General features: G+C 49.2%; 1 protein-coding gene across 1 annotated transcript in view; it reads right to left on the reverse strand.

The window, feature by feature from the left end:
• The window catches only part of PSD2 (pleckstrin and Sec7 domain containing 2), a 44,695-nt gene that overhangs the window by 8,854 nt on the left and 15,730 nt on the right, over nucleotides 1–20,111 (reverse strand). Inside the window, exons 6-11 of the mRNA XM_050905426.1 lie at nucleotides 16,358–16,416; nucleotides 14,168–14,170; nucleotides 8,731–8,820; nucleotides 7,538–7,581; nucleotides 3,686–3,876; nucleotides 2,422–2,492 (exon numbers count right to left, since the gene is read on the reverse strand). Coding sequence (XP_050761383.1) covers nucleotides 2,422–2,492; nucleotides 3,686–3,876; nucleotides 7,538–7,581; nucleotides 8,731–8,820; nucleotides 14,168–14,170; nucleotides 16,358–16,416 — 458 coding nt within the window. The remainder of the gene's footprint in view (nucleotides 1–2,421; nucleotides 2,493–3,685; nucleotides 3,877–7,537; nucleotides 7,582–8,730; nucleotides 8,821–14,167; nucleotides 14,171–16,357; nucleotides 16,417–20,111) is intronic.

Below are 20,111 nucleotides of genomic sequence, written 5' to 3' on the forward strand. Positions count from 1 at the left end.
TCTTTTCCCAGAGATTTGTGCTCAAGCCAGGTTCTACCTTATGTTTATCTGCAGGCATCTTCCGCTGAGAGCTTGGGAGGCTGGCACACCGTTTCCTTCCTCTATTGTGCAACTCTCTTGTTCTGCAAACCACCCCATAGGCAAGAAATTGCTCTAAGAATTGACAGGGCAGGTGGATGTTTATCCACTCTCTGTTGTGGTGCTGGGAATATTTGGAAGTGGCAGGGCAAGGACTTTGTCTTCATGGTTTCACCCTTCTGTCCTGTCTCTGCAAGCTGCATAGACACTGGCTACAGCTAAGCCCAGCCCAAGGAATCCTCTGAAGAGGACCATGTACAGTCTGGCAGCAGCTTATGACTAAGAAACCCCTCTTTGCCCAAATCCTTTGCCCAAATGTTCCTCAGGTTAATTTTTGTTGTTGTTCCAAATGCTACTTCCTTGGGGCACCCTTGGCAAAGCCAGTCCCTCCTGCTAATTACACATCAGTCATGGCTGTTATTTATCAGACACTTTCATAACCTAGCCAAATCTTAGGTGTTTTGCTTCTTCAATCCTTGTCCGTAAAGAAAGCCCTCAGTCTCTTAACCATTTGCTCCTGAAGGTCATCTAGATAAGAACATTGGTTTTCTAACTGCCACGTGAATCTCATCCTCACTGTCTTTTTAAATTCTAAACACCTAGTACTAACATAACAAACTATGTCGATATAACAGTCTGGATGGTTACTGCTGCTAGCCTTGTGCAGCAAAGAAAACCCAACCCTCTGCCCCATCAGCAGCAATGACACTCAGTGTTGGCTTCACAGCTCCTTCTAGTGCTGTCCAAGCAGTCAAGAAAATCTTCAGTACACTGGATTTTGGTCCGGCATAGGAAGAAAATTCTGTCCTGAAAGCGTATTTCATTCCAAATACATACCCCCTCAACAGACTCATCCCAAGAGACATGCCCTAGAAGTCCTTGGTGAAAAATTCATTTAGATCCAAATGGTTTCTGTGATTTTGATGAAATTGCATTTTTTTTGCATAGAAAAACTGTCATAAAATTAAATGCTGATGGTAGCTCTGTACAAGTCAAATCCTCATGCATCACCCATGGTCAGCATGAGGACCTCTTCGGTAGACTCCATGTGGAGACTTGTAATGAGACAAGAGACTGAGATGTAAGAAGAGTGCCACTGACTTGAAGAACATCACACTTAGACGGCTGGAGAAGATCTGGGCTCTCCTGTATGCTGCAGCTTCCCTCAGCTGCAGGAGAGAGTGGCAAGGCTGTAAAAATACCACTTGGCTAAGAGCAACCCATACTGTAAATTACAATCGGCTGCTGCCAGATTTCTGTTGGCTTTGTGACATGTGCCATAGGATCTGGCAAAACACGAGAATCATTGGGGTGTGCTACGAGCTCTGAGTCATAATTCCGTGCTGCCCTGAGGATCTTTCTGCCTTTCTTATATAATCCAATGTTTGTTTACTCTCATTGCTTTGGAGATAATACTGCAATACATAGGAACATCTACCCACGGGGAGTGCTATTTCAGCAAGATGAGTTCAATGGGTGACTGCACAGCATGTGCTACTAAGGTAGTTCAGACCTAGTTCAGTGGGTTATGCCGTTGCATGATGAACAGACATTTGGCATCCCTGGCTGGCTCACACTGACATTCAAGTGATCCCCTATCCAGGCTCCTTGGATTTTCCCACAGAAAAGACTATCCATGGAAATCCTCCTAGCATCCAAGTGTCTTGAAAGGCAGAGAGCTGAATGCTATAGCATGCAGGGAAGGTCTTCCACGGTGACTTTGCCTCCCATGAGGACCTGGGATTTATAGTTGCGTTGACTAGAGGTGGCTACAGAACGAACAGAGATGAAGAGAGGCAGAAAGTGTCACTTGGCAAACCATGGAAGGACCCAGCTCAGCAAGGTCCTGAAGGAGAAGAGAAACTTTAAGCATGGTCCATACCAGACTCAGTGAAGCTGCTCATAATCAGATCTATGCCAGCAAATAAAACAATAGGCAGGATAAGACTGGTCTGATGCTCCGCCTCTTCAGCTTCCTATTGCATGTCTCACCAACATCCTATTTCACCTATTCCGTATCATCTGTTCATTTCTCCTCCCCAACAGCTCCTACTTGCCGGGACACTTCTGCAGAAATCTTGCCTCAATGTTCCTTCTCTCATACTTCTTCCTGTATGGCCCTCTTTTGAGGCTGTGAATAGTGCCCTTAGATGAACACCATCACCAAAGATGATGGCATCCCCCAGTTCCATATACTGGTCTCTGGAGGAGCTCTGTAGCTGTCCATGCATGCACTAGGACATGGATTCACCTCTGCTTGCATCTACGGGTCTGCTGCTTAGGACAGCATGACTGCTTTGGAGACAGCATGAAACAGCAAATGGGATAGTCCACCACGGTTACCTTTTGTAAATAAAGGATGGTCCCTTTAAGCACAGCATAAAATTTCTTCCAACCTCTTCTTCCTCTGGGAGCTAAAAAAGGAAGAACATTTAATTATACATGTCTGCTTCTGCCAGTGCTGCTTGACCTTCACATTTCTGGCAAAACCAACCCTTCTCCTGACCCACCGCAGGCATGCACTGATGCCCAGACCTCATACACCTCCAAGCTATTGCTTATGAGTGGCTTGTCTGCAGGGACACGTGTTTGAGAGACATGGGCTGGGAGATGCAGCCTCCCAGCAGGAACACAAGCAAGTCAAAACCAGAGATGAGCTGGTATAGGGGTACCAGTGGACACATGCAGGAAGTCTCTGCTCCTCCAAACCCAGGTTCATGTTCCTTGGACTAAATGCTTGAGGAGCAGAGACATTCCCTGAGCTCCTCTGCTTCAGATGAGTTAGGCAGACATACCCTGGATAAGGCAGCTTCTGTTCCACTGAGGAGGGAGCATTACCACCAGCCATCTTGATGGACTTGGGGACAGGGAGCTTGCAGGAAGCTGGAGAGGGGCGGGAGGTGAGGGGAGCCATCTACATCACCACAAGGCAGCTGATCCCAGAGGCATGGGATATTAAGAAAGTGCTGGAAGCAAGGGAGGCCTTTGGTGGTAATCTCTACTCAAGACTTTTAATCCACTGCAGTGACTGGGCCAATCATATCAATTAGCAGAAGGGGTTATCCAAGATTTCATTAATCTCTGCTCATTAACAGTTCCCAACTATATTTTCCTTTACCTTTCCTGTAATCCCATATGCTAACAGCAGAGCTATGAGGCATCCTGTTGCCCAGCCAGCACACAGCAGCTGTTTCCAGCACATGGCAGAATATGGACGGCAACAAAGCTTCAAAGACCAGACTGTTCCCAAGGTCAGGGCCTGGGTGGACAACTGCTGTGGAAGCAGCCTCACCCCATTGCTCAGAGTGTGGGATTCAGGATTATGCCCATGAACAGGATGGAAGACCAGGTCTATCTGTGTGGGACAGGCACTGTTAGGTTCCTTGGCAGTGAGAAGGGAAGACTGAGGCCTGAAAACATTCATGTCTGCAAATGCCTCAAAACACCCTCCCTTCCCTGTGCCCTGGCACTCATGGATCTGGGGATCTCTCTTGTGTTCCCTGGGATGCGGTGAGGAAATGCCTTCAGCAGGAGAGCCAGGGAGAAGGCTAGGGCAAGGCTCTGGTACTGCCTGGGGCACATCTCCTCCTGTCCTGTTAACACGTACTTCTCTTCCCATCCATGTCTGCATGGGTTTTACGGGTGAGGACACCGTGCTTGTAGGTGACTGCATTCAGCGCTTGGGGGATGTCCAGGAAGGGGTTGCTGCTGTCAACAATCCTTGTCACTTTCTTCGCACTGGCTCCGAATTTGTCATCTACCAGCTCCGAGAGTGATTTCCTCAACTCGTCCTCATCACTTGGAAACAAAGTCAGAGAAGAGATTGAGTGGAGGACACGTGGGTTGGGTCACAGTGTGCCCTATCTGCTCTGGTTTTAAAGAGAGTTATTTATTACAAGACTAGTCAGATAAAGAAAATGAAAGGAGATGCAGGGACTGTAACACGCAGAGTGCGCCAATGGTGGTGATCTGGACATAGCTGGGAGGAGCATGGGTGGCAGGTAACTATCCCAGTGGTCCCACTGTGAGGTTACTCAAAACAGGTAAGGGAATGGGTGCTTATCTGAACACCAGGAAACTGCAGACACACCATTGCTGAGGACTACAAGCATTTCACAGGGAGAGTCTCCAATTCTGTGCCCTAAAATCAGAGCTTAAGGAGGTCTTTTGCTGAAGACCAGGTATCACCGGGGTTTCTCAACCTCTGAGAGGCAGCCCCTGGGACCTCCTAGATACTGAAGAAGCTTGAGGAATGTCCTCTGCATCTGTGAGGAACAAAAGCTCTGCAGACATTAGGGAGATGGGCCGCTCGATCAAAAAAACACAAACCCTGGAATAGGTTATACATCAGCTCCCCATTTTTGTCCCCAGGGTGGGCCAGCGGAGAGCAAGAAATGCTGGTCATTTCCATAAAAACTGCTTGTCCTCACAGATCTCCTGATCCTGGACCCTGGACAGCAAGGGCTGAGCAGCTTAGGGAAGTGTTCCTTGACTCCACCAATCTTGCCTCTTCCTGTTTGGAGTAAAACCTACTCTGGCGCATAGAAACTAGAACTTATATGGGAAGTGATATTTCCCAGTGTCCCTGGGACATTAAGGAGGGAGAGCAAACAGGGAATTTTGGCCCTGTGTGATATATGTCAATGTCCAAATGGTATGAGTGGTCACCTTAGGTTGCAGATTAGACTGGGACCAAACCTCAGCTGAGGAGTGACCCAGGGATGAATCCACTAGCTGGGATGTGAGCAGTAAAATACCACACTTCCCCACCTGCAGCAAGTAGATCACCAAAGCATCAGACACCTCTTGGAAGAGAAGTATGATTTCTCAGCCCTCAGCACCCACAGGAGTCCTGGGGCTTAGGCAGATCCCGGACACTGTGCCTGGGTGGGGAGTTAGTGGGGCTTAGTTCTCTGAGCTGCACCAGAGGGACCCCTCTGAGCTCCTGCTTGCTGCTGGGATGATGGTTATATACCTGCCTGTCCGGTTGGGCTTTGTGAGCAAGAGCATTTCATTCCCTGGGATGGACAAGGACAGAGGCAAGCAGGGAGAAGAGGGTCTTGCTTGTGCAAGGTTACCACTCAGTGCCATGTCTCTGCAAGAAAACCGGGTACCCCACATCAGTGAGCATCTGTCCCACAGCAGAGGAGCTGAGAGGTCTCTCGTGTTGCAGCCTGTCCATCTGCAACCAAGCAGGACACCCTGCAGCAAGGCAGGTCCCAGGCCGGTGTGGGGTGAATGAGGGGGTGCAAGGATACAAGCGGGGTGGGTGGAGGAGGGCAGGAGCGGGGCTAGATGCTGCTGACTGGAACTGCACCGCTGCAGCAGGACCCCGGGGGGCTGACATCCCTCAGATGTGCCCGAGCCAGGGAGCGTGTGCTGGCAGGCGTTGTGTAACCACTGCCCGCATCCAGCGAGCAGATGCACTTCTGCTGAACTCCTCTTACATAAACCGTCCCACCGGCACCTTCTGCGGAGCTACAGAGCTCCCTCTCGCGACTACGTCCACCCGCCGACCCGGCCTCTGCTGCAGAGCTGGCATTGCTGCTTTCCTCTCACACAGATGCCACGCAAGATTATTTTTAAAGTGAAATCAATGCTACGTGACCCACTAAGAAACCACTGCCCTGCCAGGGCCGCCGGCTGGATGTGTCCCTCCCGAAGGAGACACTGGCCCACAGTGAGCACTGTTGCCATCGGGGCATGGCTGGCAATGGAGGCTCCTGCTCTGCAAAGCTTGACCCAGGTAGCTGGGGAGGGAGGGAGGATCAAACCATCTCCAGACGCTTTTCTGGCCAGGACAATATGAGGAGAAGAGCAGGTGATGGAGCTAATGGCCCCAAAGGTCCTGCTCAGTCCCATGACCCTCTGGAGAGAACAGAGGTCTGAGGCTAAGGGGGAGGAGAGGAGAGGAGAGGAGAGGAGAGGAGAGGAGAGGAGAGGAGAGGAGAGGAGAGGAGAGGAGAGGAGAGGAGAGGAGAGGAGAGGAGAGAAATGTCCACTGTGTTAGCTTAAGGCCTCAGCTGGGGCTGTCACGGGCTTCCCCCCAGCAGCGGTGGGGAGGCGCGGGGGCTGGGGAGCACAGCACACCCCTCGCTGAGGGTCCCGGCCTGTGCTCTGGGCAGGGGGGGGTAGCAGAGCAGGGGAAGAAGGGCTGAGGAAGGTGCTGCATGAACCTGTCATGGAGGCCACCATGCTAGCTGTTCCCAGACTTGTTTCAGGGTAACAAATGATGATCTGGAGGAGGAGACAGAGTGCATCTCATTGAGTTTGTAGATGGCATAAAAATGAGAGGTACAGGGCCACCGCTCAGAGGGACAGGAGCCTCACTAAATTTAGCACCTCAGTACTGCACTGGGGTGGAGTGGTCCTGCAGAAGGGTCGGCCAGGGCTGACTGGCTGGGGAGCAGTTCTGCAGAAAAGGCCCTGGGGCTCCTGTGAACAGCAGGATGAACAGGAGCCAGCCAGTGTGTCCTGGCAGAAACAGAGGCCAAGAGCATTCTGGGCTGTGTAACAGCAGCACAGTGAGGACGCTAAGAGAAGTGATCATCCTCCTCTAGTCTGCACTCATTACATCATATCTTGATACAGCAAACAGTATTGGGCCCCCAATACAGGAAAAGGCATCAACAAGGTGGAGAGAGTGCAAAAGAGGCCACCAAGATGCCTGGGGGCTGGAGCACTTGCAATCTAAGAAGTGACTGAGGGATCTGGACTTGTTCAACCTAGAGAAGAGATGGCTTTGGGGGACCTCATGGCAGCCTTCCAATATGTGTGAGGAGGTTATCGAGGGGAAAAAGCCAGGCTCTTCACTATGGTGCATGGCAGGAGGAAAAGAGACAGTGGGCATAAGTCAAAACAACAGCGGTTTCAAATGGATAAGAAAAAAATGTCACTCAGAATAATTAAGCATTGGTTCATGGATCCAGAGGGGCTGTGGGTTCTCTATCCTTCGAGGTTTTCAGGATCGAACTGAACAAAGCCCTAAGCAACCTGGTCTGAATCCAATGTTGACCATACTTTGAGGAGGAAGCTGGACTGGAGATCTCGCAAGGTCCCTTCCTGCCTCAGCGATTCTCCGATACTATTTCCAGAAGAAACTACGTGGAAGAGATGGAAAGTCTCAGTGACCAAAATAACCCCAGATCTTGAGCAACTTGTGCAAAGACCTCTGAAGCACCTGGAGAGGGACCAGCATTTTATAGGTGTAATAGTAAACAAAGAGGGCATTCCCTTCCTTTAGATCATGCCTGTGGACCTTGTGTCCACAGACTGCCACCAACCTCCCTGTCTGCTTTTGTGTCTAAGCCATAAATAAACCCAACTTGCCTACAGGAGGGACTTCAGTGCTTAAGGGCTTGGCACGAAATGTTCTGGGAGCTTCTGGGGCTAAAAACATGACTCAAGACCTGTCAGCTACTTTGAAAGACACACTCTCAAATGCTTAACATATACTTACATGGCCCACTCCAGCTTCTCATTCTTGATGGAGTTATATAGTGTCTGAAACAAGAACATGGTATTAGCTGTGTCTCTCATGGAAGACATGCCTGGGTTGTGAAGACCATCTCCTCCACACCCTTTCTGTGTTCTTGGAGAGATACCTGCCTTGCTGAACTGTCCTGGAGAAGTATTCACCAGTGAGCAGGACAACTGCTGTCCTGCTAGACCCTTTTTTGTCTATGTGCCATGCTAGGTATTGGACTGGACACATCAGCAGCAGAGGGGTCTGGCAGCCAGCCTTGCTCAGGAGCCTGTATATGATATTTTTGACTAATTCTGGGTGCTGCGCCTAGTCCTGAGTGAATCCTGGCCTGCACAAAGATGGTAGAAGACTCCGGGGTATGCCAAGATACCTCCAGTGTCTCGACTAGGGGAAAGGGACAGTGGAGGCTTGAACGCTGCCCTGAGAAGCAGGGGAGGGATGAATGACCTTGGGGATCAGCTTTTCCAGTTCTTCCTGTGCAAAATTCTAGTGGCTTCCCTGGGGCACTGGGAAAGAAGCAGGAATGGGCTAGGAAAGCAGAATGTGGAGGTGGCCCCGACCATACTGAGGGGTGGGGTAGGTCTGCTGGGAGGCGGGGGTGTCGTCTAAAGCACGATGTGACACCCCTGATGTGACACTGGTCATTCCAACCTCCTTCCATACAGCAAAATCCAGGTCAGGTTGCTGGACCTGCAGCAGGTGCAGACAACAGTCGTGATGTTAAACCACGTGGAAGGAGAAAACACTCACTTTGGGGTGTTTAACCAATGTCCCATGGTACTGAACTAGTTGTGTTGGAGCACTACATCTAATTACATGGAAGTGAAGGCAGAGAAAAGTATCAGGGCCAGATGGTCATATTTGGGGGTGGGGCATACCTTGTTCTGTGCATTGTCTGGTGCATCACAGAGCTACCACGGGGGAGAGGGACCCCTGGTACGCTCTGAGGGCAGATATGCCACAAATCTGGATAAAATACCACCAGGGAACAGACCTCTGATGGCTCACTGCAAGTTAGCAGAAGCTATCCATGTGGGTTGCAATTCTTGTAATGAAACAACTGTGCACTGGAAAATGCTGATTCAAGGGCTCAGAGTGTCCCAGCAGGACTAGGTGGCACTACAATAATAATGACAGTATCCCACTGTCTATTTATATCACGTTACCTTCAGCAAATCCTTTGCAAAGTCCTTCCCATCGTTCAGCCCATCCAGGTTTGCTATGAACTGTTGACACGACATCTTTTTGCCGATATTCTGTAAGGCAAAGCAGCAGCTCATTAAACTTCTGGAGAGTTTTGACTTTAATCAGTGTGTCTTTTAAAGAACAATTTTATATGTAGTGGTGAAGCCTGGGTTTGCCCCAAGTGCTCAAAGCTGAAAGGTCTTCTGCTCTGATTTTCTATTGAGCTCTTTGCTTTATTTTCTCATGCCAGCACCCAAATGTTTCAAATGACCTCTTTTATAATGGTGGAGATAAAACACCTGAAAATAACCTCTCCAGCTCTTGCTCCAAACTTTCTAAGTGATCTCACCTCTGGTCTCCAGGTTGGTCCTGGTACAGGGTCTGTGTCTCAAAACTCAAGACAAGCACTCAGACTGCCTTGAAATTGCAATGCTTGGATGGGTCTCCAAGCCTGCTGTGTGTGAAATTGTGTGAGCATGCAGTGTCAGCATCTGAAGACAGCCAGCATTGGGCAATGACTCGTCCTTCACACGAACTGTTATTTTTGATTGCCATTACGAAAAGAGATGATCCAGCTACTGGTATTGTGTGCACTTGAGTGCTGTGGCATGTGAGGGCAATACACGTACACTGGGAGAATCTTGCAACCTGGAACACACTCATCACCAATTAATGCCAAGACTATTTGGCGCTGATGCTGCCAGGTCATCTGGCATCCCTGATATCAGTCCGTGGCATCTGTCTTCCCAAACCCTTTGCCCCACACCATAGCCAGGTGAGTCACTTTCTCAGCCTGCAAGGGTTGAGGGGCTGGAGGCAGGCAGCCTTTTTCCAAGCCTCCTCCTGCAATCCTACCTCTCCAAAGGACTGGAGCAGAGGTGTGGAGGAGTCAGTGGGAATTGTAGGGTTCAGAAAAAGGAGTCTGATACCACAAAGGAAAGATAGTTGTCTCCAGTGCCATGTCATATTGCAGCGTTCACACTCTGGAGTGAAGTCCTCAAAGACAGACCCCGTGGTGACATCACATGGAGTGGACAACGGAGTTAGTGAGAGGAGAGCATGAGCTGCCACCAGCGGTCCTAAGTTTCCCAACAGCATCCTGACACTGGCTGGGCTTTGCATCAAGGTATCAACAGGGTGGCCATCCACAAGGACCTGGGAGGATGGCCAAGAACAGCAGAGCCAGGACCCTGCTTAGGGACTCAGTGAGGAAGAAGAAGGGCCTCACTGGGTCACTGGGAGGGGATGAAGCTGTGGCAGATGATATAGGAGGTGCCCTGCAGGGCAAGATGTGTCCTCTGTGCAAGAAAATAACCTTTTGAAAGAGACTGACACCAGAAACCCCTGCCCACAAACATGCACAACAGATGACCTGGAGGCTTCTCCCCAAGTGAAAGCATCAGCAAAGAGTGAGGCCTTGGGATTAGCCCACAATGGCCCCCCCACACCTGCCATCTGTGTGTGCAGACATACTCTTTGGCTACACAGGGAGTCGGCACTGCCTTTGAGAAGCTCTGTCTGATACTCTTAATTATGCCTCCTGTCGGTGCCACCTCCAGATGAGCTGGCACCCCTCAGAGATCAAGAAAAAGAGGAATAAAGTGCTGTTACAAATCTGCAGTGCCTGGGGAGACAGTGTAGCACAACACGAGGCTCAGCCATCTTTGCTTTCTTACAGGGGAGCCCCACGGCTGATGCCCATAACTGGACCCCATAGCTAGAGGCTACTGCCGTCTCAGTGGGTACACTAGCTGCAGAAGAGCTGCAGGGAAACCTGCAGACAGGCTACGTTTTTTCAGCAGAGGGAAGAGAGATTTGTGTACTTGCTGGCTGGTGAATTACAGCCAAAACAAAAAAAAAGAAAAAGCCAGCAGCACAATGGCATGTGGATGGAGAAAGGAAGGAGGGTGAGAGGGTGCATTAAAAAAATGCAGTAACGAACCTCCATGAGGGAGGGAGTTTGGAGGCGAGGTAGGTATGTTGCCTGAGACCTTGAGGCACTAAATTACTTTGCACAGAGAGAAGGTGACTACTTCTACCCCTCCCTTGAGGCAGGACAGGAGAGTGCACAGCACAGGTCTTTCTGCCTGCAGAGATCTTGTTGCAGTGATCCCTGCAGGCAGAGGCCAACATACTTTAGGAAGTGAGTGGATACGGTGAGATAAAGTGGCATAAGTTACCAGCCTCGCAGGCCCTTCTTTGGGTTTCTCGCGTATTGTGTCCAGGACATATATTAATCCCAGGGGATGGCTTCTTTTTTATTCTGTGATCTGTTTCTTTCTCTTGCGCAAGAAGATCTCTGAGCTCAAACTGAGACAGCAGCCACACTGTGGAAAAGCAGCTAATTGGTGAGCAATTGAGAAGGATGAAAACATACCCTTTCCCTGTCAACCAGAAGAGGTGATGAGAAAGCTCCAGCAAGGATGCTAATACTGTGAATCAGCTTGTTGGACAAGGTTGTCGAAGCACTGCAGAGTCAGGGGCAGGATTCAGGATGGCTGTCAGTAGGATTGAGCACAGGATGCTGGGGTGGCTCAGATGCAACACCACCTCAAGTCAACAGTATCTTAACACTTGAGCTTGCTGCTTTGAGAAATGGGCTGGAGCCAGCCACTCAAATACAAAGCCCTGCAAGTGCTTCCAAATCAACACCAGCTGAATAGAGAAAACAAAAAAACACTCCAGGATAGGGACTTTGCAGCTTCACTTGATCAACACTTGCAAAGAAACGGTTCTGTGATCACAAGGGCCTCATTATCAACGGCACCAGCACCAGGGACTGCCTGAGCTTCCGCACACTGCAACAGTATTTAAGCAAGTATGGGGAATCCCAGGAACAACTCTGTAAAGGGCCACTATGAGGGCGCAGTGGGGTACCTTCTTACGCAGAAGGCCATCTTGCTGATTCAGCAAGATCATCACACGTGGATATAATCTTCAGGGGAATGTATCTGCACACCTCAAAGCTCAGTGTTCAGATGTTCTATGTCCCTTGCTGAACTGGGACCTCTGGGTAGGGAGATGCATCTTCATTTCTGGCCAGCCACACAGATGGGGGCATTTTGCTTTTTTGTGGTGCATCAGTCACTTACCAGCAATAGAACAAGCCAGCAAGGCTGCTTCACAGCCACACGTAGCTACTATTCCTGATATCTCCCCCTGGCAGAAAAGAACTTCATCCCATCTTTGCTTGCTCCAGGCCATGCAGCAAAGCATGAGAAATCACTGTCAGACAATCAGCTAGCACCATGGTGTGGCTGGATGGAGAGCGAGCGAGTGAACAGTGGATTAAATAGATGAGAAGCGATGGATAGTTAGATGAATGGGTAGAGACAGTATGGGAATGGATGGACAGAGGTGGATGGGTGCAGACAGTGTATGAGAATGGAGAGATGCAGAGACAAGGTGCACGATGGTGGTTAGAGTGCATAAGAATAAATTAGGAAGGATGAGATTGATCTGATGGTGGGTAGACAGGGCTGATCCTGCCATACCATTGTTTCAACCCAGTGTAACTCCCCTGTTTACAGTTGGGTTCTTGCCTCCTCTGGGCCTCAGCCATCTGCTGCTGAGCTGACTCACTCAAGGTGATCGCAGACCATCTCCTGAAGTGTCCAGGATGGCTCTATCCACCTCCAGAAGACTCTGGGCTGTAGCCTGGCATTCCTTGGCTGTTGCCAAGTCCCAGCATTAGGAGGCTGGGCAGGTGAGTATGGAGCTGGGTGCTCAGTGGGAAAAGCAGGTGCCATGTGAAAGCCCCAGGAGGAGAAGCAGGTTCTTGGGGGCCAGAGGCTGTGAAGGGTGGTTATCTGGGGTGCTCTCCCCAGCACTCCCTCTGTGAGGTGTTAAACCACTTGAGCTTCTGGGCTGGAGGCCCCAGGCACAAAATATCTCAGCTGAAAAGTGGTGAGTGGAGTACGTCTCCTGTGAGCTCCCCAGCATGAGCATCACACCCCTAGCAGGCCCTGCTTTTACTCAGGCTCCTTTGACCTCTCCCAAATACTCATCTTCAGGGGAAAAAACCCAAAAAACTACATTTGTGCTTCAGCATGAAGTGAGGGTCATTGTTCTGACTGGACCAAGGGATCTGGTAGTGGATGTGTTAGAGGCTGCAGAAATAAAATCACCCCACTGCAGGGAAAAAACCCGCAAACTTTGGGTACCAATGACCCCTGGGCCACGCAAAGCTGCTGTGGGCAGACTGGTGTCACTCTGCAGGTGATGCCAGTGGCTGCTTGTATCTCAGAGCTCTTCAGCTCTCCCAGTGCTACTAACACAGCAGTATTGCTAATACCAAACCATAAGCTTGGCTTAAGGAGAACATCACAGGGTTTGTAAGATTAATAGCGATGCACATGTGGAGTTAGGAGCTGCCAGGGATCCCATTTCAAGCTTTATTCAGGGGCCATGAGAGCTGCTGGCCTGCTTTTTGAACAAACGCTAAAGCTTGTCACATTACAATGGGACTCCAGTAGCTGGGCTTTGCTAAAGTACCAAAACACAACCATGAGTGATCCATAGGTGTTGATTTGCCACTGTCCTTCCGTGGCCAGCAGCTCTGAACAAGGAGGGAATAACATTGACGGTTGAAAAGGAGACATCCCAAAGCTTTGTATCCAAGGGGCAGAGATGGAGCAGAGGAGTACTTACTTTGTCATAAGATCTCCTGGAGCTCAAACAGCACCAGCAGAGCAAGGCAGAGAGTTGCAACAACCTGGATTATGCTACAAAGCTTGTAATGTTCGTTCGTGACTGCTGGCTTTTAAACACCAACTCCAGGCAATTCTATGAAAATGGAGTGTCTCATTTTAAAGACAGTAAGTTTTCTGGACAGTTTGGAAACAGGGTCTGAGTGCACCTGTGGTAGAAAGTCAGCAGTACTAAGGCAAAACTCCAGTGTGGCCAGGTGCAGATCTCATGTTTTAAAGCCAATCATCTCATTACTTTTAAGCCTGGACTCAGTATATGTGACAGTCATTGCTGGAATGGTGAACTAGCCCATTCTAGAGACACTGCTGTAGGGAACTGCCCCTTTACAGAGACACACCAACCACCCTTTCCTAACCAAAGGAATTTCCCACTCCATGGCAATGCACAGTAAAACACTGAAACACACACACAATATTAAAAAAGGAAATAAAATAAAAAGTGATATGCAATATCATGACAGCATATTTAACAAAAAGGGGTGAGAGATCAAGTCACACAGTCCCAGGTACACCGCAGTTTATGGAGGTTTCTTTACACAAGGAGAATTTCATGTGATGCATATCAGCTGCTAATGGGTTGCTAAGTAGTGAAGGACACTGCACAACCACTTAGGAATCCAGACAAACAAAAATCCTTATTTTTTTTAACACAGAAAAACAAGTCAAATGCCAGTGCTTTAAAGCAAAACACTAGAATGACTGCACTTACCACCTGGTAAAGGGTTAAAGAGCAGAAAGAGAGGTTCCAGGAGCAGAAGGAAATAAAAAAAAGGAGGAGAAGGAGAAGAAGAAATTAATGTTACACATGCGGAAAAATAAAGAGAAGATTTTTCAAAGAAAAGCTCAGGCATTTCTACACCTGGTCAAAAGAAAGCTATTTTTTTCTTTGCCTAGATAGCATGAGATCATTTCTTCTTACCAGGCCTCTTAGCCAGCTTGTCAATGAAAAATAGAAATGATAAGGTTTTGGAAGTTTAGGGGTTTTTTTGGCCTTTTCAATAATTTCTATCTTCCCAGAGACATATTTTGGATTTTTTTTCCATTAAAAAACCTAGAAAAAATAAGGCTATTTTGGAGTGAAGTTGCATAGTTTGCCTTCTGCCACAATGCTGCTTTTGCTGTTGCAGGAAATGCTTTGATGAAAATATTTCCTTGGTTCCAACCATTTCGGCTGAAGGATGAATGCTTTGTGACACCCTCCCAGAAGCCGGCCCCACTGCTATTCCACCGTGTGCAGAGACACGTTGCCTAGACATGTTACTGGCGGCCATGTGGGTGGGAATGGGCCCAGTGGCCAGTGTAATGCTGGTCATAGGCTGCCTGTTCCCCAAAGGATGAGGCCACAGCATCTGTAGCCAGCTTGGTGCAGGCCACAGCACACAGCTGGAAAGGATGCTCTTGCAGAGACCAGTAATTCCCTTCACTGACTGCTGTGTTCAAACCTTGCCACTGTCATGAAGGCAGTGTATCTATGCTGTAACGATGGGGAGGGTCTCCCAGGTGGACTGTGAGGATGGCACTGGTGAAGCTGGCGGCCTTTGCATCTTTGCCATCATAGGTGAAGAGCACTCATGTAGTGTCCTCTTCCCGCCCCCACAGAAAAAGGCTCCTCTCAAAGGTGATTATAAACCAGTATGCAAAAAAAGAGCTAGGTTATGGCCTACTGTCCCCTCATTAACAGGCTAGTGAAGAGAAAATCAGGGCAAGCCTCTGCAGATGCGCAACAAATTGTTACCAGCTGGAGGCAGAAGAGGACTCTGATGATATAGCTTGGAAATCATGGGCTTGTGGGGCAGAAAAAGGATGTATTGGTTTCACATGCACAGGCTGCTATAACAAGCCGTCCCCATGCCCCCTCCATCTTTGCACAAGTTCTGGGGAGTCTGTGGCTCCAGGTCTGAGCTCTCAGAGGGACTATGAAAGAAGGTACTTCAGTGACCAGAGACTTGAGGAGCCCCTCTACCACTGGAAAAGGGGCACAGCCCCCCAAGGCTCACAGCCATGCTCTACGCCTGCACCATAAGGCTGGAGAGCAGGGAGGACATCAGGGTCAACGGTGCCTACAGCCTTCCACAGCACTGCGCAGGGTGCAGAGTCCATGCATACTCCCAGATGTATGCTACGGCAGGCGTCTCCAAGGGTGTACAATGTCCCAGTGCTGTCCCCTATGTTCAGTCCCATCTCCCACTCTGCTCTGCTCTCTACACCCTGGTTGAGCTTTTAGGAACAAATCCAACCTATGCCAACTGAAAGAGCCTCTAAAAGGTGATGAGAGATCTTCTTACATCCTCTGCTGTTTTCCAACCACACCTGAACTCTGGGCACTGAACTCTGCTCACCCTGCTCTTTGTCCAAAGGCCTCTCTGATATGAAACGCTCCAGTGGCTGTCTGTTATGTCTTGGGGAAAAGGAACAGCTGGAACTTACTTCATGTTTTGGGAAGGAAAGATCAAATCTAGACCTGTATGAAACCACTGACTCCCTTGCAGCAGTTTCTGGGATGAGGGGAGCCTCAGGTGTCTGCACTGCAAGAAATAGCAGCACAATTGGTGCTGCTGTTTGTTTGCCAGCCCCACAGAGACGGGTGGTGAAGACCTCTCCATAAGAGCTCCTGGGACAGGGCTGATGCATGCAACAGGTCCTGGGAAGAAAGCTGCATTGCCTGTGTCTGTATAAGATAACTGATGTCAGCAGGAGATATGCCTTTGGCTTGAATGTGGAGTGACACTAAGAGGACTGTCCCCAGGTCTGGGCCTGGCACCCAAAATTCCCCCCTGGAGCAGGTCAGAGTACTCTCTGCCAACCTATCCCAATTTTCCAGCAACATATCCCACATAAGGGGACAGACCTCTATACTGGGAAGGAAAAAAGAAAAGATGCATCTGCAAGTACTACTTACATGGCCGTGAAGGTCTGTGTTTAGCAGCATCAGGGCACAGGTGAGCGTATGAATCCCATCTGAAACACACAACAGTCAGACGGCTATGATTACTCCCCTTCCCACGCAGTTTCAGTGTTTGCTGTCTTGGCAGCCCACCCATTGCAAAACCAAGGCTAGTTGCTATGTCTGGGGAGCTTAAAGAATACCTGTTTCCTTCAACTGCGTAAGATAGTTTAAAAAAAAAGATATCTTCTTTTCCCTCAAACTCTACCTTTTCCTGAAATGATCACCAGAGAATTGGCTTTAAAGCAGTTTTGTCAATGACTTTCTATAACCAGACTTTCCACTGAGTCTTTCTCCATATCCATTTTGTGCCAATGCCATTGTAGAATGGGGCAGAGACCCTGGCAAACAGAGCTAGTTTGGCCCCAGTTGATCACAGTCACCTCAGGGGTTTGTCCTGAGGTCTTTAGCCATCATTCCCAGGCAGCCTGTAAGCTCTTGAGTTGTTCAACAAACATTATTACCACAAATGAGTGCAGCATTTTTGGCTCTCTGACTTAATAAAACTCACATGAAGTTTTCCTTCCATTTGAGGCAGCACAGCACCCTCTTCTGTACCAGGTAGCCTGGTGGCTTGCTGTGATTTCAAAACCGTGCTGTGTCCTGAAGCTATTCAAGGTCAAGAGACTAGTCTCCACACACCACCTCACAACAGTGAGATGCAAATGCACTCTGGCACATCAACTGGTCCTTGCAAGGACCTCACAAAAGGGCTAGAGAGCACCAGGGATGAGGCAGGGGCAGAAATACTACAGCCTTGGTCTTTGGCCCTGCTCTTGGCATGACTTGGTGTGCTCACACAGATGGGCTGCTCCGCAGACCAAGCCAGACATGACATGATGCTCCTGGCTTATTTCCTTCGTGCATGCTGCTCTGTGAATTGGTGCCCTAGGGTCAGGCTGTGACTTACCCCAGGCCTGGCTGGGGAAGTGGCACTGGTCTTTTCTTCTGGGAGTAGATGTGCAGCCACAGAGAGCCAGCCGTGTCCTGTCCCCATCCTGGTCAGCCACTAAACAAAGGCACCATTTGTGTGGAATAGTGACAAGCCCTGAGCACCCCATATTCAAGGCCAAGCTCTAAACACTGCCAGCTAAAGGCAACCAAACACATGAGCCCAGGATGAAGGCAACTGAGCACATGAGCTTCTCCCTTTCCTGGAAGAACCATGGTCTGAGGAAGGAAGGGTTTCTCATAGGAACATCACATATTTCTCTCTGAGGGCTGACAGTCCTGGGGACATGGTGTGATGGACGTCCCCCTTCAAGAGAGAATCACTTCCTAAGAAAGAGGCTTCCTTCATTTTCACAGCAGCTTTGGACTTAGGACAACGTGACTTCCCAGAGTGTGTCTTTGAGTCTCTGTGGGAGGTTCTGGGCTGACATCTTCATCTGGCTTTACTGTATCACTTTGGTCAGGTAAATCATGTCCCGGATGGCCCCAAGGGGGAGCTGGTGTCCCAAAACCTGCTATTCTCTCGCTGTTGCTTGGCTCAGTTGCATTCACTTTTTCTCTCTGCTCACACAGTGTCACAACACAACCATATAGTTCTTCCATGTCTGGGCTTCATCAGTACAGGAAAGCACCAACAATGTGTCCAAGACACCACTCTCTGGGAGAAAAACCAGCCACCCCACTCAGCAGTCAGCAAGTCAGAGCTTCTGCCACCCTCGTTTGCAGCATCCCATCATGCAAGGCTGAAGTGACCCCCGGTGTTACAACAGCTATGCCTCCAGCAGTGGAGAAGTTATTGAATGAGCATGTAGCAACACCCTGAAATGTCTTAGAGGGCTGGAAGACCTTCTCAGCCACCTGATCATCTCCGCACAAAACTGCCTTGACTCTATCATGCCTCTGTGCCAATAGACCATCACAGCCAGAGGTGTTTCTTTAGAAATCTAGATAATACCCAGCGGCTAAAATTTCACCTTGGTGGAACATCCTTTGCAAGTTTAGGCTGGATGCAACAGGAGGGAACTGCTTCCTGAAGAAAGAGCTTGCAATAGGTTTCTCAAATTACCATGCATCTAGTGCATGCTTTTGCAGTATCTGCAAAAGATGTGACCTGAAGGAGCCACTTTGCTTCCTTCCATTGCATCAGCTTCAAATAGTACTTGGATTGCAATTGTATTTTTCAAGCCCCATTCAATTCCAGTACTGAGCGCAGCTCTGTCCTGCTTGGGACTCATTCAGTTTACATTTGGTCTTCAAAAAGTGGTCCTGCCCAGCCTTGTGAAATGTGCTGCCACCATCACAGGCAATGGTGTGGCCCTAAATGTTAATGAATAGGTCGTGACAGCAGCAGCAGCAGCAGTAATGTGTTTCAGACCCAGTTTTCCTTATTCTTAATAGTTTTGTACTGTTTAGGAGTGTAACATTTTCAAAATAGGTCCTACCAGCAGCAGTTACATCTCCAGTGAGGGCCATGCAGTTATGGCAGAGTTTAACTTTCTGGCTTCATTCGTGTTTGCATTAGCAGGCACCTTCTCGCAGAGTGTTCAGAACTGGGATCTAATTTCTCTTGGCTCCGTCAGCAGCTTTGTAACCCATGTTGCGACATGGCAAAGCTTGCGTTTAGTTTGACTAGTCACTGCCATCCAAACACCCTCATGCTGAAGGATGTGGGATGGAGTCAGAGGTCTGACCCCCTGTGCTCCAGCTCAGCCTCTGCTCAGGTTGGTGTGTGCGTGCATCCACCCCCACAGTGGGTGTCAGACATCTGAGGCCCAGAAGGGGAGAAAGGGTCCCAAGGTCCTTGTCTGTAGGGATGGGAGGTGGATGCAATAGAATTGGGGATCACTTCCAGGGGGAAGTGTTGAAGAGGGGTCAGGACTTGGCATTTGGGATATTTCAGTTGGGGACTGCTGCTGAAAATGCAGCCTGCAGCTTAATGTCTACAGGTGGAGGACCCTTCCCAGGGAAGGTCATCTTTGGGTCAGTGGGAGAGAACATCACACAAACACAGGGAAATGAAATCTAAACCTATATTTTATCGGGATACCACTGATAAAAGCAAAGATGTCATTCTGTTTTGAGAATAGAGTGTGTCCAGTCAGCTTGGCAGAGGGACTGGAGGGTTCATGTGACACTAGGCACTGCTGCTTTTTGGGAAGCCTGCAAGATGGAGACAAGCAGGAGCTCTCAAGCACAACTGGCATACTGCATGCAGAAGGGGGTGGAGGAGGAATAACTGGCACTGCTGTGGTGCCAGCTGAGAGCAGGTCGGCAGCCTGGTTTCCACCCAAGGGGGCATTTCCAGATGCCTGTAAGCAGGCGTGTAGAGGCGTTCATGTAGGTCCAAACGTGGGCATGCTCATGTCTGGATGTGTGCATGTGCACATGTGTACCAGCAATGACATTTCCCATTAAAAAATGTCAGAAGAAACTATATCTACTTAAAAAAAAAATAATGGGGAGGGGCTGAAAGTAGCTAACAAAATCTGCAACTCCAGTGAGTCCAGAATTTTACCCAGCTGTGCTTTTTTCTGCTGCAGTTGTAGATGCAAAGAACACAACTCCTGTGCATGGCAAGCAAACAGCGTTCCTCAGTCTGCATGGAAATGTCTTCTTCCATTCAATGGACAAGGTCTTGGGCTGAGCTAGAACCAGCCACTCATGTGCCGACTGCCAGCAACCACTTTGCAAGCCATGACTGTGGTAATTTGCAACCCCTGAGAACCACTTACCACCTCCCCTGGTGCTGGGCAAAGCA

The sequence above is a fragment of the Gymnogyps californianus genome, chromosome 14, assembly GCF_018139145.2.
Source record: "Gymnogyps californianus isolate 813 chromosome 14, ASM1813914v2, whole genome shotgun sequence".
Lineage (NCBI taxonomy): Eukaryota > Metazoa > Chordata > Aves > Accipitriformes > Cathartidae > Gymnogyps > Gymnogyps californianus.